This window comes from Tupaia chinensis, unplaced genomic scaffold (assembly GCF_000334495.1).
Source record: "Tupaia chinensis unplaced genomic scaffold, TupChi_1.0 Scaffold000054_1, whole genome shotgun sequence".
In the NCBI taxonomy this organism is placed as follows: domain Eukaryota; kingdom Metazoa; phylum Chordata; class Mammalia; order Scandentia; family Tupaiidae; genus Tupaia; species Tupaia belangeri.
The window spans coordinates 10,487,786-10,502,167 of NW_006159512.1; the positions used below are offsets into that span (position 1 = coordinate 10,487,786).

At 51.5% G+C, this 14,382-nt stretch overlaps 1 protein-coding gene across 1 annotated transcript in view; it reads right to left on the reverse strand.

Annotated features, from left to right (window-relative positions):
• Nucleotides 1–14,382, reverse strand: part of FRYL (FRY like transcription coactivator) — a 210,074-nt gene that overhangs the window by 8,758 nt on the left and 186,934 nt on the right. The window contains 5 exon segments of the mRNA XM_027775907.1: nucleotides 3,755–3,853; nucleotides 4,530–4,679; nucleotides 9,261–9,468; nucleotides 10,053–10,300; nucleotides 13,925–14,089. Of these exon segments, the coding sequence (XP_027631708.1) occupies nucleotides 3,755–3,853; nucleotides 4,530–4,679; nucleotides 9,261–9,468; nucleotides 10,053–10,300; nucleotides 13,925–14,089 (870 nt within the window).

Below are 14,382 nucleotides of genomic sequence, written 5' to 3' on the forward strand. Positions count from 1 at the left end.
GCAATCCCTTCTCCTCCATTCTCCTCTCGGGATCTTGGGCACGCACGCACACACGCCCGGCGTGAGATTTAAGCCACCGGGTCCGAGACGCGAACCGCGGTCGACTACGTGGGAGTCCAGCGACATAGCCATTACGCTAACTGCTGGTTCCCTAGATAGACTCTTTTACACCGTGTACCTGGTGACCCAGCACGTCTGGGGGCTCTAGCAGCATAAATAGTTCTGATTCTTAGTGCGTTGCAGGAGGAGTCCCAACCACGAGCCCCACGGCTGCACAGACCCCTTTCAGCCCGCACAGAGGCACGTGGCGTCTGAATGCGGCGTGCTGGCTAGTTCACGCCCACTCCAACTACTGACCTCATGTCTCCTTTACCAAACGAAGGCCCACAGGGAAGCAAAATTCAACTTTTGGGTGCACCTCTGGGCCTGGCAGCACCGCTGGCACAAGGTCAGCCCTTCAGGGATGACGGCACCTGAGTGCCATCAGGATGTGGCTGAGGGGAAGGACAGAAGGGAGCCCTGCGCTCACCCGGGTTTGGGAACCTGAGCAGAGCCGAATGGACAGTGGGAGCCTCGCGGCTGTGCCTACGGTTCTGCCGGGCCGGGGACACAGGTTATCCAAGGCCGTGTGGCACTGGGGGCCAAGACCGTGGAGAAGAGGGGACTGCAGAGGAGCGAGCCGGACACTGCACACGTCCCCTGGTGTGGGGCTCATCCCATGCGGGAGGAGAAGCCAAGAAACCAAGCCGCAGCATCTGGGAGACTTCGAGGTGACCAGAGATTACTAGTCTCCTGGCGCTGGGAGATAAAAACTGTTACCTCCTGCCAAGGCGGTGGCGTTCTGGTAAGCGCCAGGCTTTCCTCTGTGAGCCCTAGGAGTCTAAGACCAGATGAGATAAGCAGGGCACCAGCATCTCAGGAAGGCATCGGGCCCACGTTTCTCCCCCTCTGAATATGCAGCAGGCTTAGTGCAGCCCACCGAGAAGAAAAGGGTCACCACTCACTGCCCCTCAGTCGTCGGCTATGGCAGGAGCGCGTGCAGCGGTGGGGCTGCTGCCGGGTCCCCAGGGAGGCCCTGCCATTCTGTTTGTCAGTCTCAGGCCAGTGTGACACTGAGACGGTTGGCAGGCCTTCTTGGCCACAGGGCTTAGCCCTCAGACCCTCGTGTTGTTTCGTGGACAAGGTTCGGAAGACTGTTTAAGGACGCTAGTAAACATTTCAGGGTTAGTCTCATTAACACTGTTCAGATCTGCGAGCGAGCAGAGAGCCCTCGACGGTATGATCAAAGGGCATGTGTGTTCGTGCAGGCGAGAGGTGGTGAGAGGGGCAGCGTCACCTTCCAGGGGGCCTGGTCACACCACGATCCCTTTTCTCTAATCCTCCAGGCTGCAGGAGCCTAGCCATACACGCCTGCACCGGGTGTGCCAGGTCAACTGGGCGAGGGACTGGAGCCAGGGCCAACACGTGGCTTCCAGGTCTGCAGTGTAAACACCCCGATTGCACCGCCGAGGCGGAGCCTGCTTTTAGGTATCTGAGGTTTTCCTGTTATAAACGGTATCTACTGCTGTAAAACCAATCACCCCGAACAGTAGTAGCTTAAAACAACAGGAGGAAGTACGTGCGATAAATACATCTAACGGGAGGTAAACCCATGTGTTGGCTAGGAGTTCCTTCTGCTTTTGCCTAGGTCACCCCTGAGTCTGTGGTCATCGGAATGCTCGCCTGGGCTCTGCAAGTTCTCAGCTAGCCTCAGTTATGCCTGGCTCACAGCTGTCAACAGGGACATTTCTGTTCTCTTCCATGTGGCTTCTCTTCCTCCAGTGGGCTAGAGGCCAGCTTATTTTCCAGAACGATCTGCTTTAACGCTGCCTGATAGGATGGCAAAAGCAAAAGTTGCCAAAGGCCTCTGCTAGGATTGGGAGGTCCTCCCCAAACCCATGTGCTGGGACTTGGCCGTATTAAAAAGGTGACAGGTAAAGACTGAACTTATGGTGTCCCAGGGTGGGGCCCTTGGGTTTGGTGAGGGCATCAGGGCGTAGCCCTACGGCTACGTTCTGGTGCGTTTAGCAGGGGGAGAAGACCAGAACAGGCAGGGACTTGCGGCCAGCTGCTCTGCTCAAGACCTGCCCTCTGCCAGGCTGTACCCTCACAGGGAGGTGGCCACTGGACATGGGTCCCAAACTGGGAGCTCAGTAAACCTCTATTCTTAGGAAGCGCCCAGTTTCACACAATTCTCGTTAGCACTGTGGCGGACAGAGAGCCTCTGAAGGGCTGGTCGGGGGCATGGCAGAGCACTGCTTCTGAAATCGAGTGGTCAGACAGGTCCCAAGGCCATCCCGGGAACTCAGACCTGGATGGCTGGGATGTCTCTTACATGAGAGAGATGTGTGTGTGTTGAGATTTTTGCCATAGGGTGCATGCATTCACCAGAGAGAAAGAGAGAGGGAAAGTGAGAGAGCACACCCTAAGGAGATGGCCATAACCCAAACCTCTTCTCTGCTATTCTCCTGGGGTTTTGGGCATGTGCGCACACAAACCTGGCATGACTTCCGGGCTGCTGGGCCTGGGACTCAAACCGCAGTTGGCCATGTGGGAGTCCAGTGCCTTAGCTACCACACCACCTGCTGGCCCCGGTATTTAATGTTTATTATTGAAAGACCCTTAATAGTCTAGAAAAAAATATCTACTATCTGCAGTTTGTGGGAAAGGGAGGAGCACTTTTTCCTTTGTTTTTCTGCACCTGCTAACTGACAATATATTTGATTTAATTTCAGGGAAGAAAGCTAGTCTGTTTTCTTTTCTTTTCTTTCTTTTTTTCTTTTTTATTTTTTGAGAGGTTTTTGCTATAGCACGTGTGCGCTCGCCAGAAAGACCGAGACGGAGAGACAGAGAGACTGCGAGAAATCACCCCCCGGGGGGATGGCCACGCCACAATCCCTTCTCCTCCATTCTCCTCTCGGGATCTTGGGCACGCACGCACATGCACCCGGCATGAGTCCAAGCCGCTGGGTTGAGACTCGAACCACTGTCGACTACATGGGAGTCCAGCGACACAGCCATTACGCTAACTGCTGGTCCCTAGTCTGTTTTCAATGCCAGCTTGGATCTGGATGCACATTTCTTAGCACCTTAACCTACTCCACGCTTACTCTCTCCTCTGCTCCCCGTGCGCCGTGCACATCACAGGGGAGGTCACCACTCTGTCAGCAGTTGCGGGTTCCCTTGGCTGTGCAGCGTGGTCTCAGTGAGCGCCCCTTCTGCACCCCCCACCCCAGCCCCGTGGTGTTGACGGTGGCTCCACCCTGAGCTTTCGCACAAAGCCATGGTTTTCCAGTGTGCACTTGGGCTTTGCAGGGGCTGACTGGTTTTTGTTTTTGGTGTGGCTATAGGAGGCTTGTGCTTGCCAGAGAGGATGGGAAAGTAAGAAATCACCCCCCAGGTAGGATGGCCGCACCGCAATCCCTTCTCCTTGTGAGGTTCTGGGCACACACGCACACACGGCAGTGTTTGCCAAGCTGCAGGGTCTGGGACTCAAACCATGCAGTCGGCCATGTGGGATCCAGTCACCTGACTGGCCCTGTGAGGGCCGATTCTAAAAACCAGACAGAGCAGTTTGCTGGAGAGGCCACAGGGCCCCCGACCTCAGTGAAACCCTGAGGAGCGTTCCCAGGCTGGCTGTCCCACAGGGCTTCTCCGCTGCAGGTCAGCACACCCCGTGCAGAAGCGACGCCGTCTTCCCGGGGAGGGGACTGACCTGCTCGGCTGCTTCCCTTTTGGCATTGTATGTGTCCAGGTGCTCCTGCAGCTCCAGCACGCTGAACTTGAGTGTTTCTAGCAAACCACAGGACATCAGCTGTCAGGGCAGAAACACGCGGGCCGGGTTAGCTTGCTGATCACAGCCGTGAGAGTTCTCTGGGTCGTGGGACTTTCCGGTCACAGCCATGAGACCGGTAACTTCTGGGTCCCAGAGTTTTTATTTTCTGTCCTTGCACTCAAACAGAGTAGGAGACACGGTGGGCTTTGCGGGGTGTTGGGAAGGACAAGCACACCTTCACATGTGTTCCAAAACTGGTGCAGGCAAGTACTGGCACCCCAGACGTGTGGGCGACGATAGGGGTCATCCTTGAAGCTTTTCAAACCTTAAATCTCTAAATATCTTAATATATCTTTTCTAAGTGCTTGGAAATAAGCCGGGGGCAGCCAAGGCACTCTGGGTATTTCACTGGGGAGCCCTAGCCCTCTTGTCCCCACTTTTAGGCAAGAACTGGGGGGGAGCAGGCATCTCGGAGCCTGGCTCTGTAGTGGCCTCGGCTAGGACTCTGCAGAGGGTCAGGTAAGGGCAGGGAGGGGTCAGAGGTCGTATGTCATTGAGTCTTAATATTCTAGAATTGCATTTTGCCAGGTATTGATAATCAAGTTGAAAACACGAGCTTTTACGCTTTAAAATCCCGAATTACTTTGTATAAAAAGCACTCACTGTATGAGACCCTTTAGCTTGTCTTTGTAATACGGCCACTGGAAAGACTTACTGTCTCGGCATCCACGAAGACCGTCGGGCATTCCGAACACGTCATCATCACCTCCAGCGAGCTTTTAAATTTGGCGCCGATGCGCTGCAGACTCTCCCCGAGAAAGCCAACTGCCTCATTGGTTATCTCTCCGAATCGTCTTTGAATTGTCTACGGGGAAGAGCAGCAAAAGCTCAGCATTTAATAAGAAAGTCTTTCAGCACCTCTAAGGACAGAGGCACAATTTATAAGTAGGACAGGCTTTGATTTTAGTATTACAGTAGTAATTACAGGATTCTAATAACACATTATAAACCCGTGTTTATAGGTTTATAAAACACACTAAGTTTGGGCCAGCAGGTGGTGTGGTGGTTGAGGTGCTGGATCTGCACATGGCTGACCAGTCACGGGTCAAGTCCTAGACCTGGCCACTTGAAAATCACAACAAACAAATAGATGGAAAAATACAAACAAAAAAGGAAAGAAAACATTAATTTCTAAAAAAAAAATTAAAAGATTTACAAACTACGGGCCAGCAGAGGGTGTAGCAGTTACATCGCTGGCTGCTGGACTCCCACACGACCAACCGTGCTTCTCCCAGACCCAGTGGCTTGAAACTCACACCCGTATGTGTGCGCGCATGCCCCAAATCTCAAGAGGATGGAGCAGGAGCTGTGGCATTGTCATCCCCCCGGGGAGCGATTTCTCGCTTTCTGTTTCTCTGGTGAGCACACATCCCTATAGCAAAAAGCGCTCTCTCTCAAAAAAATAAAAAAGATTTACAAAATAGTATTACTGAAAAAAAAAGAATGGTTCATAATATTCATATCCCCATTCCTACTTTTTAAAAAAGTTCATTATTTCTATGTGGGAGAGAGTTACCCTAACGGTGACCATGCCTGTGGCTGGTCCTCAGCTGGCCTGATCATGGCCCCCACGGTGCCCGCCAGGTAAGCTCCGGCCACTCTGAAGGGCCCAGGGCCAGCCCCAGGTGGGTCCAGCTGTGGTACCACTGCCCGCCACCTGGCCCATGAAGGCTTTTTCAGTCAGGACAGGCTGAAGAAATGCATGGCTGTACCCTTGGGAGTAAAGCCCTCGATGGCAAAGGGATCAGTCGCTCTAAAGTGATCCCCTAAGAGAACTTCAGGTTTACAGCCTTGGCCATGGGCTACCATCTGATTGCATTTTTATTTTTTGGAGAGGTTTTTGCTATAGGGCACGTGCACTCACCAGAAAGACAGAGAGATAGAAAGCGAGAAATCCCCCCCCACCCCGGGGGATGGCTACGCCGCAATCCCTTCTTCTCCATTCTCTCGGGATCTTGGGCACACACACACATGCGCCCGGTGTGAGTTTAAGCCACCGGGTCCGGGACTCGAACCGTGGTCAGTTACATGGGAGTTCAGCGACATAGCCATTATACTAACTGCTGGTCCCTGCCATCTGACTTTAATAACACTCTAAAACTGCAGTAAGGGTAATTCAGTCTCGGTCCATCACCTAAATAACCAACAGTGCGTGCTCGGTGGGTCAGACCACGTGGGCAGCAGTAAGGTTATGACAGTCACCGTGTACCCATATGTGTGAGGCACACAGTCCCTTCACATGCAATTTAAAACGTATTTACTTTAGGGAACCAGCAGTTAGCGTAATGGCTATGTCGCTGGACTCCCATGTAGTCGACCGCGGTTCGCATCCCGGACCCGGTGGCTTGAAACTCACGCCGGGCGCGTATGCGTGTGTGCCCAAGATCCCGAGAGGAGAATGGAGGAGAAGGGATTGCAGCGTGACCATCCCCCCTGGGGGGTGATTTCTTGCTTTCTGTCTCTACGTCTCTGTCTGTCTGTTTGGCGAGCGCACGTGCCCTATAGCAAAAAGCCTCTCAAATAAAAAAATTAAAAAAAAAAAACGTATTTACTTTAGTTGTTTGCCATAGGGCAAGTGCACTCATTGGAGACAGAGAAAGAGAAAATGAGAAATAACTCCCAGGAGCAGTGGTTATGTCACGATTTCTTCTCCTCCATTCTCCTCTCAGGATTTTGGGCATGCATGCAAATGGACCCAGTGTGAGTTTTAAGCCACCAGGTCTGAGACTCGAACCGCAGTCGGCCATGAGTCCAGCACCTTAACCACTATGCCATCTGCTGGACCCCATGATTTAAAACTTTTGAAAAGTGAGGGGAGTTTAGAAAGTTCGTGGCAAAATGCAACTGAACTGAGTTTATTTTGGTGCAAACAGATTCTGAGATCCATCGTTTGCTCACGGTAAGCGTTTTCCGTGAGCTCTCAGAAGTGCTGGCACGGGGCAGTGGTGCGAGGCAGAAAGACGAGTGATGAAGAGGAAAGCGCGAGCCCTACTCTGGGGCGCCCCCGGACGCTCTCTCTGGAAAGACGGTGATAGGAACGGGAAGCTAAGTACCGAGCTGAGCCAACCAACCAACCAACCAATGCTCGGCCGGTGAGCACTGCGGATGGGGCGGAGGAGAAACCTGAGGCTGGGGACAGAGAGCTTCAGTTCGAAGCACTCAGCTGGGGCTCCCATGATGGGCAGCTCTGATTCTGCAGCGCGGAAAGCAGTAACGGTTCCGAGGATGGCGACTGGGGTGGCGGCGTGTCTGTGCCCTGGTCTCTCCACGGTGGTGCCTGCATCCAGTGTCCTGAGGCCCCTTGCGTGAAGCATGTCGCACGGTGCCTCACACGTTATGGGTAGTCACTACATGTTAGCTCCTACTTTTATTTTTGTTTGTTATTACTTTAAAATTATTGTTTTTTAGAATCGAAAGCACCCTTAACAGCTAAATTTGTATTTTATTTATTAGTATGTTTTTAAAGTTTTTTTGCCATAGGGCACATGTGCTGTCACCCCCCCTAGGGGTGATGGTCACACATAATCCCTTCTCCTCCACTGTCCTCTTGGGATTTAGGAAATGAATGCACATGTACCCGGGGTGATTTTCAAGGCACTGGGTCTGGGACTCCTAACTGTGGTCAGCCATGGGAGAGTCCGGCACCTTAGCCACTGCTCCATCTGCTGGCCCCTTTAGACAGAGAGAAAGTGAGAAAGCACCCTCTGCGGGGATGACCACTCCAAAATCCCTTTTCAAGGTCTCCACACAATAATCAAAGTGCTAATTAACTTAATACTTTTATTAACCATTTTTTTTTTTTTTTTTTGGTTTTTACCATAAGGTACGTGGATTTGCCAGAGAGACAGAGAGGGAAAGTGAGAAATCATGCCCTGGGAGGGGTGTCCACACCACAATTCCGTCTCCATTCTTCTTTTGGGATCTTGGGCACACATACACAAGCGCCTGGTGTGAGCTTCAAGTCACCAGATCCGGGACTTGAACTGTGGTCAGTCATGTGGGAGCCCAGCACCTTAACCACCATGCCACCTGCTGACCCCTATAAACTGATTCACGATAAAGCTGTAAGATTCTTGGAGGCAGGGACTGTGTCTTTATTTCCCTTGTGTCCCTGATGGGGCTCAGAACACTCAGGAAGTTCATCAGGTATACGTGAAGTTTATTTTTTCAGAGAGAATTTTGCTATTGAGTATGTGTACTTGCTAGAGAAACAGAGAGAGAGAAAGTGAGAAATCACCCCCCAGGGGGATGGCCACGCTGCAACCCCTTCTCCTCCATTCTCCTCTTGGGATCTTGGGCACACATGCACACATGCCTGGTGTGACTTTTAAGCTGCCAAATCTAGGACTCGAACTGTGGTCGACTACCTGGGAGTTCAGGGTCATAACCCGAACTGTGGTCGACTACATGGGAGTTCAGGGTCATAACTGTTATACCATCTGCTGGTCCCCGAGTTTTATCCTGACAGCTGTAGGGGAGGTGCATGTAGCAGTCCTGTATAACGTGCTGTCAGTGTCGCAGTGCCAACTGAGGCAGTACTGCTAGCATAGGAAAGAAGACATCTGCTAAAGAGGACTAGTTGGCAGGCCAGTTGGACTCCCACATGGCTGACCATGGTTCGAGTCTCAGACCCAGTGACTTGAAACTTATGTCAGGCGTGTATGTGTGCATGTGCCCAAGATCCCGGGAGGAGAATGAAGAAGGGATTGCAGTGTACCCATCCCCTGGGGGGTGATTTCTTGCTTTCCGTCTCACTGTATCTCTGTTTCTCTCCAGTGAGTGCACATGCCCTAAGGTAAAGCCTTACTTACTTACTCATATGAGTGTGTGTGTGTGACCAGAGAGGGACAGAGTGAGAGAGTGAGAGAAAGTGAGAAAGCAAGTTGCTAGGCCCAGGACTCGAACCCTCGAACCATGGTTGGCCATGTAGGAGTCCAGTGTCCTTAACCACCACGCTCCACTATCTGCTGGCCCAGGCAAAAACTTCTTTAAAGAAAAAAAGAAAACCAGTTGACATATGAAAACCTGAGATACTGATTTTTTTTTTTTTTTGAAAGATTTTCGCTATAGGGCACGTGCGCTTGCCAGACAGAGAGAGAGACAGAGAGATAGAAAGCGAGAAATCACCCCCCCAGGAGGGATGGTCACGCTGCAATCCCTTCTCCTCCATTCTCCTCTTGGGATCTTGGGCATGCATGCACACGTGCCCGGTGTGAGTTTTAAGCCACCGGGTCCGGGATGTGAACCGCGGTCGACTACATGGGAGTCCAGCGACATAGCCATTACACTAACTGCTGGTTCCCGAGATACTGATTTTAGAGAGAAAAAAAAGTCATACTTTCACCAAGTGGTTAAAACACGAATCCGGAAAGCCAGGCTCACTGACCTGGAAGAGCCTAGAGAACACGTGGAAAGTGAACACCGCGCAGGAGCCGTCGCGGTCGGACAGCATCTGGCTGACGTGGCAGCGCCAGGCCTCCTCCTCGTCGTCGTACGCCACTGGCTGGAAGGCGGCTATGATGGCAGAGAGAAATGGTGATGGTGGAGGTGATGTCTGCACTTCTGAGAAACCATCTTGCTCTTCCTCATCCTGACTGTTAACACAAACGTCACAGTTATCATACCGCTGTCTGAGGGGGAGACTCAGCCCTCCCCAGAGCTAAGTCGCCCTAACGGGGTTTCCGACCCGCAGACACTGGTTTAGGAGCTGCGCGACCACCGACATTTTGGCAGAAAGCACCACGTGCAAGACCGTGTTCTTTTCACTTAGTGTTTTTGGATTTAGAGCTTTAATTTCAAACGACTACATTAAAATAACTGAATTCCCATAATGTGCCACATTGTTGAATAATTTCAGTCACTTCGGGCCAGCCGGTGGCACGGTGGTGAAGGTGGGTGGATCTCATGGCTGATGGCACGATTTGAGTCCACGCCAGGTGCATGTGCACGCATGCCCAAAATCCCAAAGGAGGGAGAAACGGAGCAGGGACTGTGGCGTGACTGTTCCCCGTGGGGGTGCTTTCTCACTTTCCCTCTCTCTCTGCCAAGCGCTCATGCCCTCTGGCAAAATTTAAAAAGAAAGAAAAAAAAAAAAGGAGACTGGAATGGAGGGACATTTCTGGGGCAGGAAGGGGGAAAATGTCACCTCACTACAGTGTTCGTGATACTAGGCCCTCACCTAGACAGTCCAGAGAAATCTGCTTCTTCTTCTTCACACCTCTCGTCCAGCTCTTTCAAAGCTAAGGTGACGTCCTCCTCACAGATGGACTCTGGGTAGCTTTCAGGAGCTAGAGGCTCCGGCATTTCAGTTTCTTCTAAATCAAGGATTCTTTGACACACAAGAGAATCTTGCTGTTCTTGAATTAGATATGGCCCTTCATCTTCAAAGGCTGTAACATGTTCCTCCTTTAATACTGAACTTGTATCCTGTAAAACAATCATCTTTTTAAGTAAAATTTTAAAAATTTTTTAAAAATTTCATCAACATAGTGAATGATTTGGTGTTCTATAACATAGTCTTCCTCTACTCAGCTTATACAGTTTTTGGACTCTGGATTATATAAACTTGTTGCTTCTTTTTAAGTTACTTAATGTATTTGTTGTGATTTTTAAGTCACCAGGCCTGGGACTCAAACCACGGTCGCACATGTGGGAATCCAATATTTCAACCATCACACCACCTGCTGGCCCCTCAATTTTTTTTTTAATTGTCCTATGTTTAAAATAGATGAAAACATATCATCTATTGCCACAACACATAAACATAAAGGAGTTTTTTAGTAATAGGAACTGGATGTTTATTTAGAAGTCTGTCCTTTGGTAAAATATCTTGTCTCATATGTACATTCTATCGATAATTCTACAAAAGTAAAACTTTATACTACTATAAGTTTTCCTATGGAACAGTTTCGTCTGTTACACCAAAACACGGTGCGTGCTGGACAGATGCAGGGGAGATGAGTTAAGTGGCAAAGCTGGCACTGAGGCCACCTGCAAACCAGAGTGGGTCCTAGCTGACCTGAGGGCACGGGGCCCGGAGGGCTGAGGCAGCCTCACTGGGGCACAGGAGTGAATGCTGGGATGTGGTTGGGGTTTTCAGGGAATACCCCAAAGGTAACGGAATTCGCGGAGACATTCAAAGGAACACTTTGGCAAATGGATTTTTTCCTTTAATTCACAAAGTATTTAATCTATTTAAAGTATATTTCATATCTTAAGAAATTGCTTTAAACATAGTTTCGGTTTTATTTTAATATTGCCACACTCTCCAGTTCTGGGTAATCTGACGCTGGGGGCACACCAGGGAGAAGGAGCTTAGGCCAGCGTCTCCAAATGACACGCGGTCGTAGCATTTCGCCAGCCTTCTGGTGACAATCCCAGCCTCAGTAGACCTATTTCTAAACGAAACGCTACAGGTTCAAAACATCCCCTCCATTCTCATCCAGCAGGGTTACCGGTCGTACAGGGGTGAGGAAGTCCGCTAGTGTAAAAGGGAAAATAGCAACCTGAAGTGTACGTCCTTTAAGAGAGAAAATACACCCAGGGACTTCGCCGTGTCTGGAAAGCAAACCCATGAACTATCGTACTACGGTGAGTAAATGGCCCGTTTGAAATCACATGGCATTCTAGCACTGTGAATTACTTCTCAAAGGTGGTTCCCAAACTATTTAATTGAAACAAAAATTCCCCCTCTTTTTCAACAGCCATGGGCATACTGTGTTTGTTACGTGAGGTCTCTAGTATCGGCCTGCTGCCAGGGAGCGGGTCTGCAGGGCCTCACCAGACACAGCGGATGAGACTGATACCTTGTGTCAAATACTGAGCTTGCGAGCTTCCCCAGACTGACAGGAACGTTAGGATCTCCTTAAAGCACCCCTAAGTCTGGTCCGTCCTTTCTTAGTTAAGTGTCTCCTTCCCTCTTGCTGCTGTTCTAGTCTTTATCTCAGCCCCTGCCAGCCCCCCACTCCCATCACAGAGACTTTCCAATCACAGAACACAGCCCGGAGGTCCTCCCTGATGAAGGCAGTAGAGCCTGCTGACCACTCTCCACACGAAAGCCAGTGTTTACAAAATATAAAGGTCGCCAGGCCACACCCTTCTGCTTTAAGACCTCCAACACTGTCTGCTGCGTGGCCACGAGATCCTTCAGGAGGGCACCTCCCCCGACCCCTGCAGCCGGAGCGCCAGCCCCACTGGGCAGCTTGGAGTTTCCCAGATATGCCAGGGCCTTGGCCACGGCTGCTGCCTTGGCTTACCCGGACTTCCTCCAAGGCCCTGGCTGGCTTCCTGTCACCTGGGTTTTGTGTCAGGCGTCCCTGACTCTCCCTCACCTACGGTCACACTCCTGTCCGGCCTTCTGAGTCCCGTTAATGGAAGGGTCGCTTTCTGACCCAGTGCTTCTATCTGTCTGCTCCATCTCTTTATTATCTGTCCCTCTGCCCAGAAGCAGGCCCCATGCAACCAGGAGCCTTTGCCCGTCTCACGGTGCCGAGGCCCGAGCCCACGTAGTGCCCAGGGCGTGGTAGGGCTTGGTGAGTACCCCCAGGCGAAGAGTGCTGGCAGGCCGGCAGCTCTATCTCGGCACCATGCGGTGCCGGAGACAGGATAGAGCTCTCTTGGAGGAGGGACACCTGCGCGACCTGCCCCTGTGAGTCAGATGCCATCAGCGTCCCTGGCCGACAGGAGGACCCCTCGTGTCTTGGCCCCTGTCCACCCCCCGCTGTCCCTCTCCTCCTCCCTAGAAATGCCAAGGTCTCCCGCCCTGACCCCAGCACTCTGTGCTACTGCACACTGCCCCTCCCATGCAGTGTCCCTCTGCCTGCAATGCCCAGTGGCCAGGAAGCCTGTTCTTGTACACAGGCACCCCTTGGGGTGCTCCCCTCCGATGTTCTGCTGGACGTCACATCTGCCACGAGGTTCCCATACTGAGCGACCACTTTTAAGCCTCGCTTGTCTCCCTAAATGACAGGCATCCCCAGAGGCCGAGGTCATGCTCTGTACTCTTCCAGCACTGGCTCCTGGTCTTGCGACACATGGCGGGACTGAGCGGTCTGTCTCAGCACCCCAAAGACCGCTAGTGAAGAGCCCAAATGCCGCCGTCTGGAAACGCGGGTGCGTTTGGCGGGAGGCCCGGACGTGTAAACAAATGGTCCGAGGACATGGGAACCCGTCTTGTGAAAACGATAAGATCCAAACCCACTCGTTTTCTCTTTTTTTTTTTCTTTTTTTCCTGCTGGTTTAGTGTTCTCTTGCTTCTATTTATTTAGCTAGTCTAGATCTACTGATGTACTGGGTCATCAGAAAAGGCAGGACGCATTTTTTCATAGAAAAACATGGGTTGTCACGACTTTCCTGATGACCCAAAATCGACGACATTAATGTGGCGAACACCGACAAGAATACAGCATCTTCCTCATACTTATTAAGGCATAAACCACATGTGACAGAACAGCAGCATTGACATTGGACAAAAGTATCTCTAACAGTCTTCAAAAATACTAGAGAAACTAATACTTACTTAGTTTTGGTCAGTCATTAGGTTGGAATCTGGCTTTTTCTCACAGGCCTTTCCAAAAAATGTAATACTAGTGGTTCCAAAGTCTTTAAAAAAGTTTCCTGTAACCAGCTGCTCACACAGCTGGCCTGAGGTTTCATCCCAGGGACAGCACCAATCACGTAACCCAGTACAAAGCGAAAAGGAGGCAGAGCAGAAGCAGGTCCCGGGGAGCACAGGTCCCGGGGAGCACAGCGCCCGGCGAGGCCCGCACCCCGCAGTGCTGCCCTCCGCGCCCTGCAGACGCTCATTGCAAACACCCATTGCAAACGCCAGGCTATTTTTAACCTGCAGGTCATCTCCTTCATCTGCCCACTTTCTATAGTTTTTAAATCGGATTTCATGGTTTCATTTAAAATAACCCCACAGGTTAGAAATACTGGAGACAAATCAAATAATCAACGTATCAGGCAAAAACTCTAGGAGGAAAAGCGAGGGAAGGGGCAGAGCTACGCAGAGCCTGGATTGGCCGTGCACCAGCCCCCGCGTGTCCCCACCTCAGGCAGCTGGCTGCTAGCATTATCTAGGGCCTCCACACTGGGGGTCTCGTCCCTGGCGGCCAGCATGTCTTCCGTCACGTTGCTGCTGCTCGAATCCTGAGACTGAAGGAGCGAGTCCGGCGGCTCAGGCACCGCTTCCTCGGCAGTGGGGTCACTGTTCAGCTGGAAGAGAGACAGTGAGACGAGGGTTCACTCGGAGCCAGCCGAGGCCACGAGAGCCACGGGAGACTTTACAGCAGGAAATACTCGCGGGCCTTTATTAGAAAGCGCTTGTGTGATTTCCTAACACGAACTCCTCCGCATCCTGTCTATAGCAGGAAGGGCACTAATCTAAGCGCGTGAGCCCTCAGCAGAAGGAGGTACAGGTCAGTACAGGCTAAGTGTGGCCGCGCGGAAACGAAGCCCGAGTGCTCTGTTTCTCTGGTCCTGCAGCACCGGCTGGTCCAGGGCCTGCG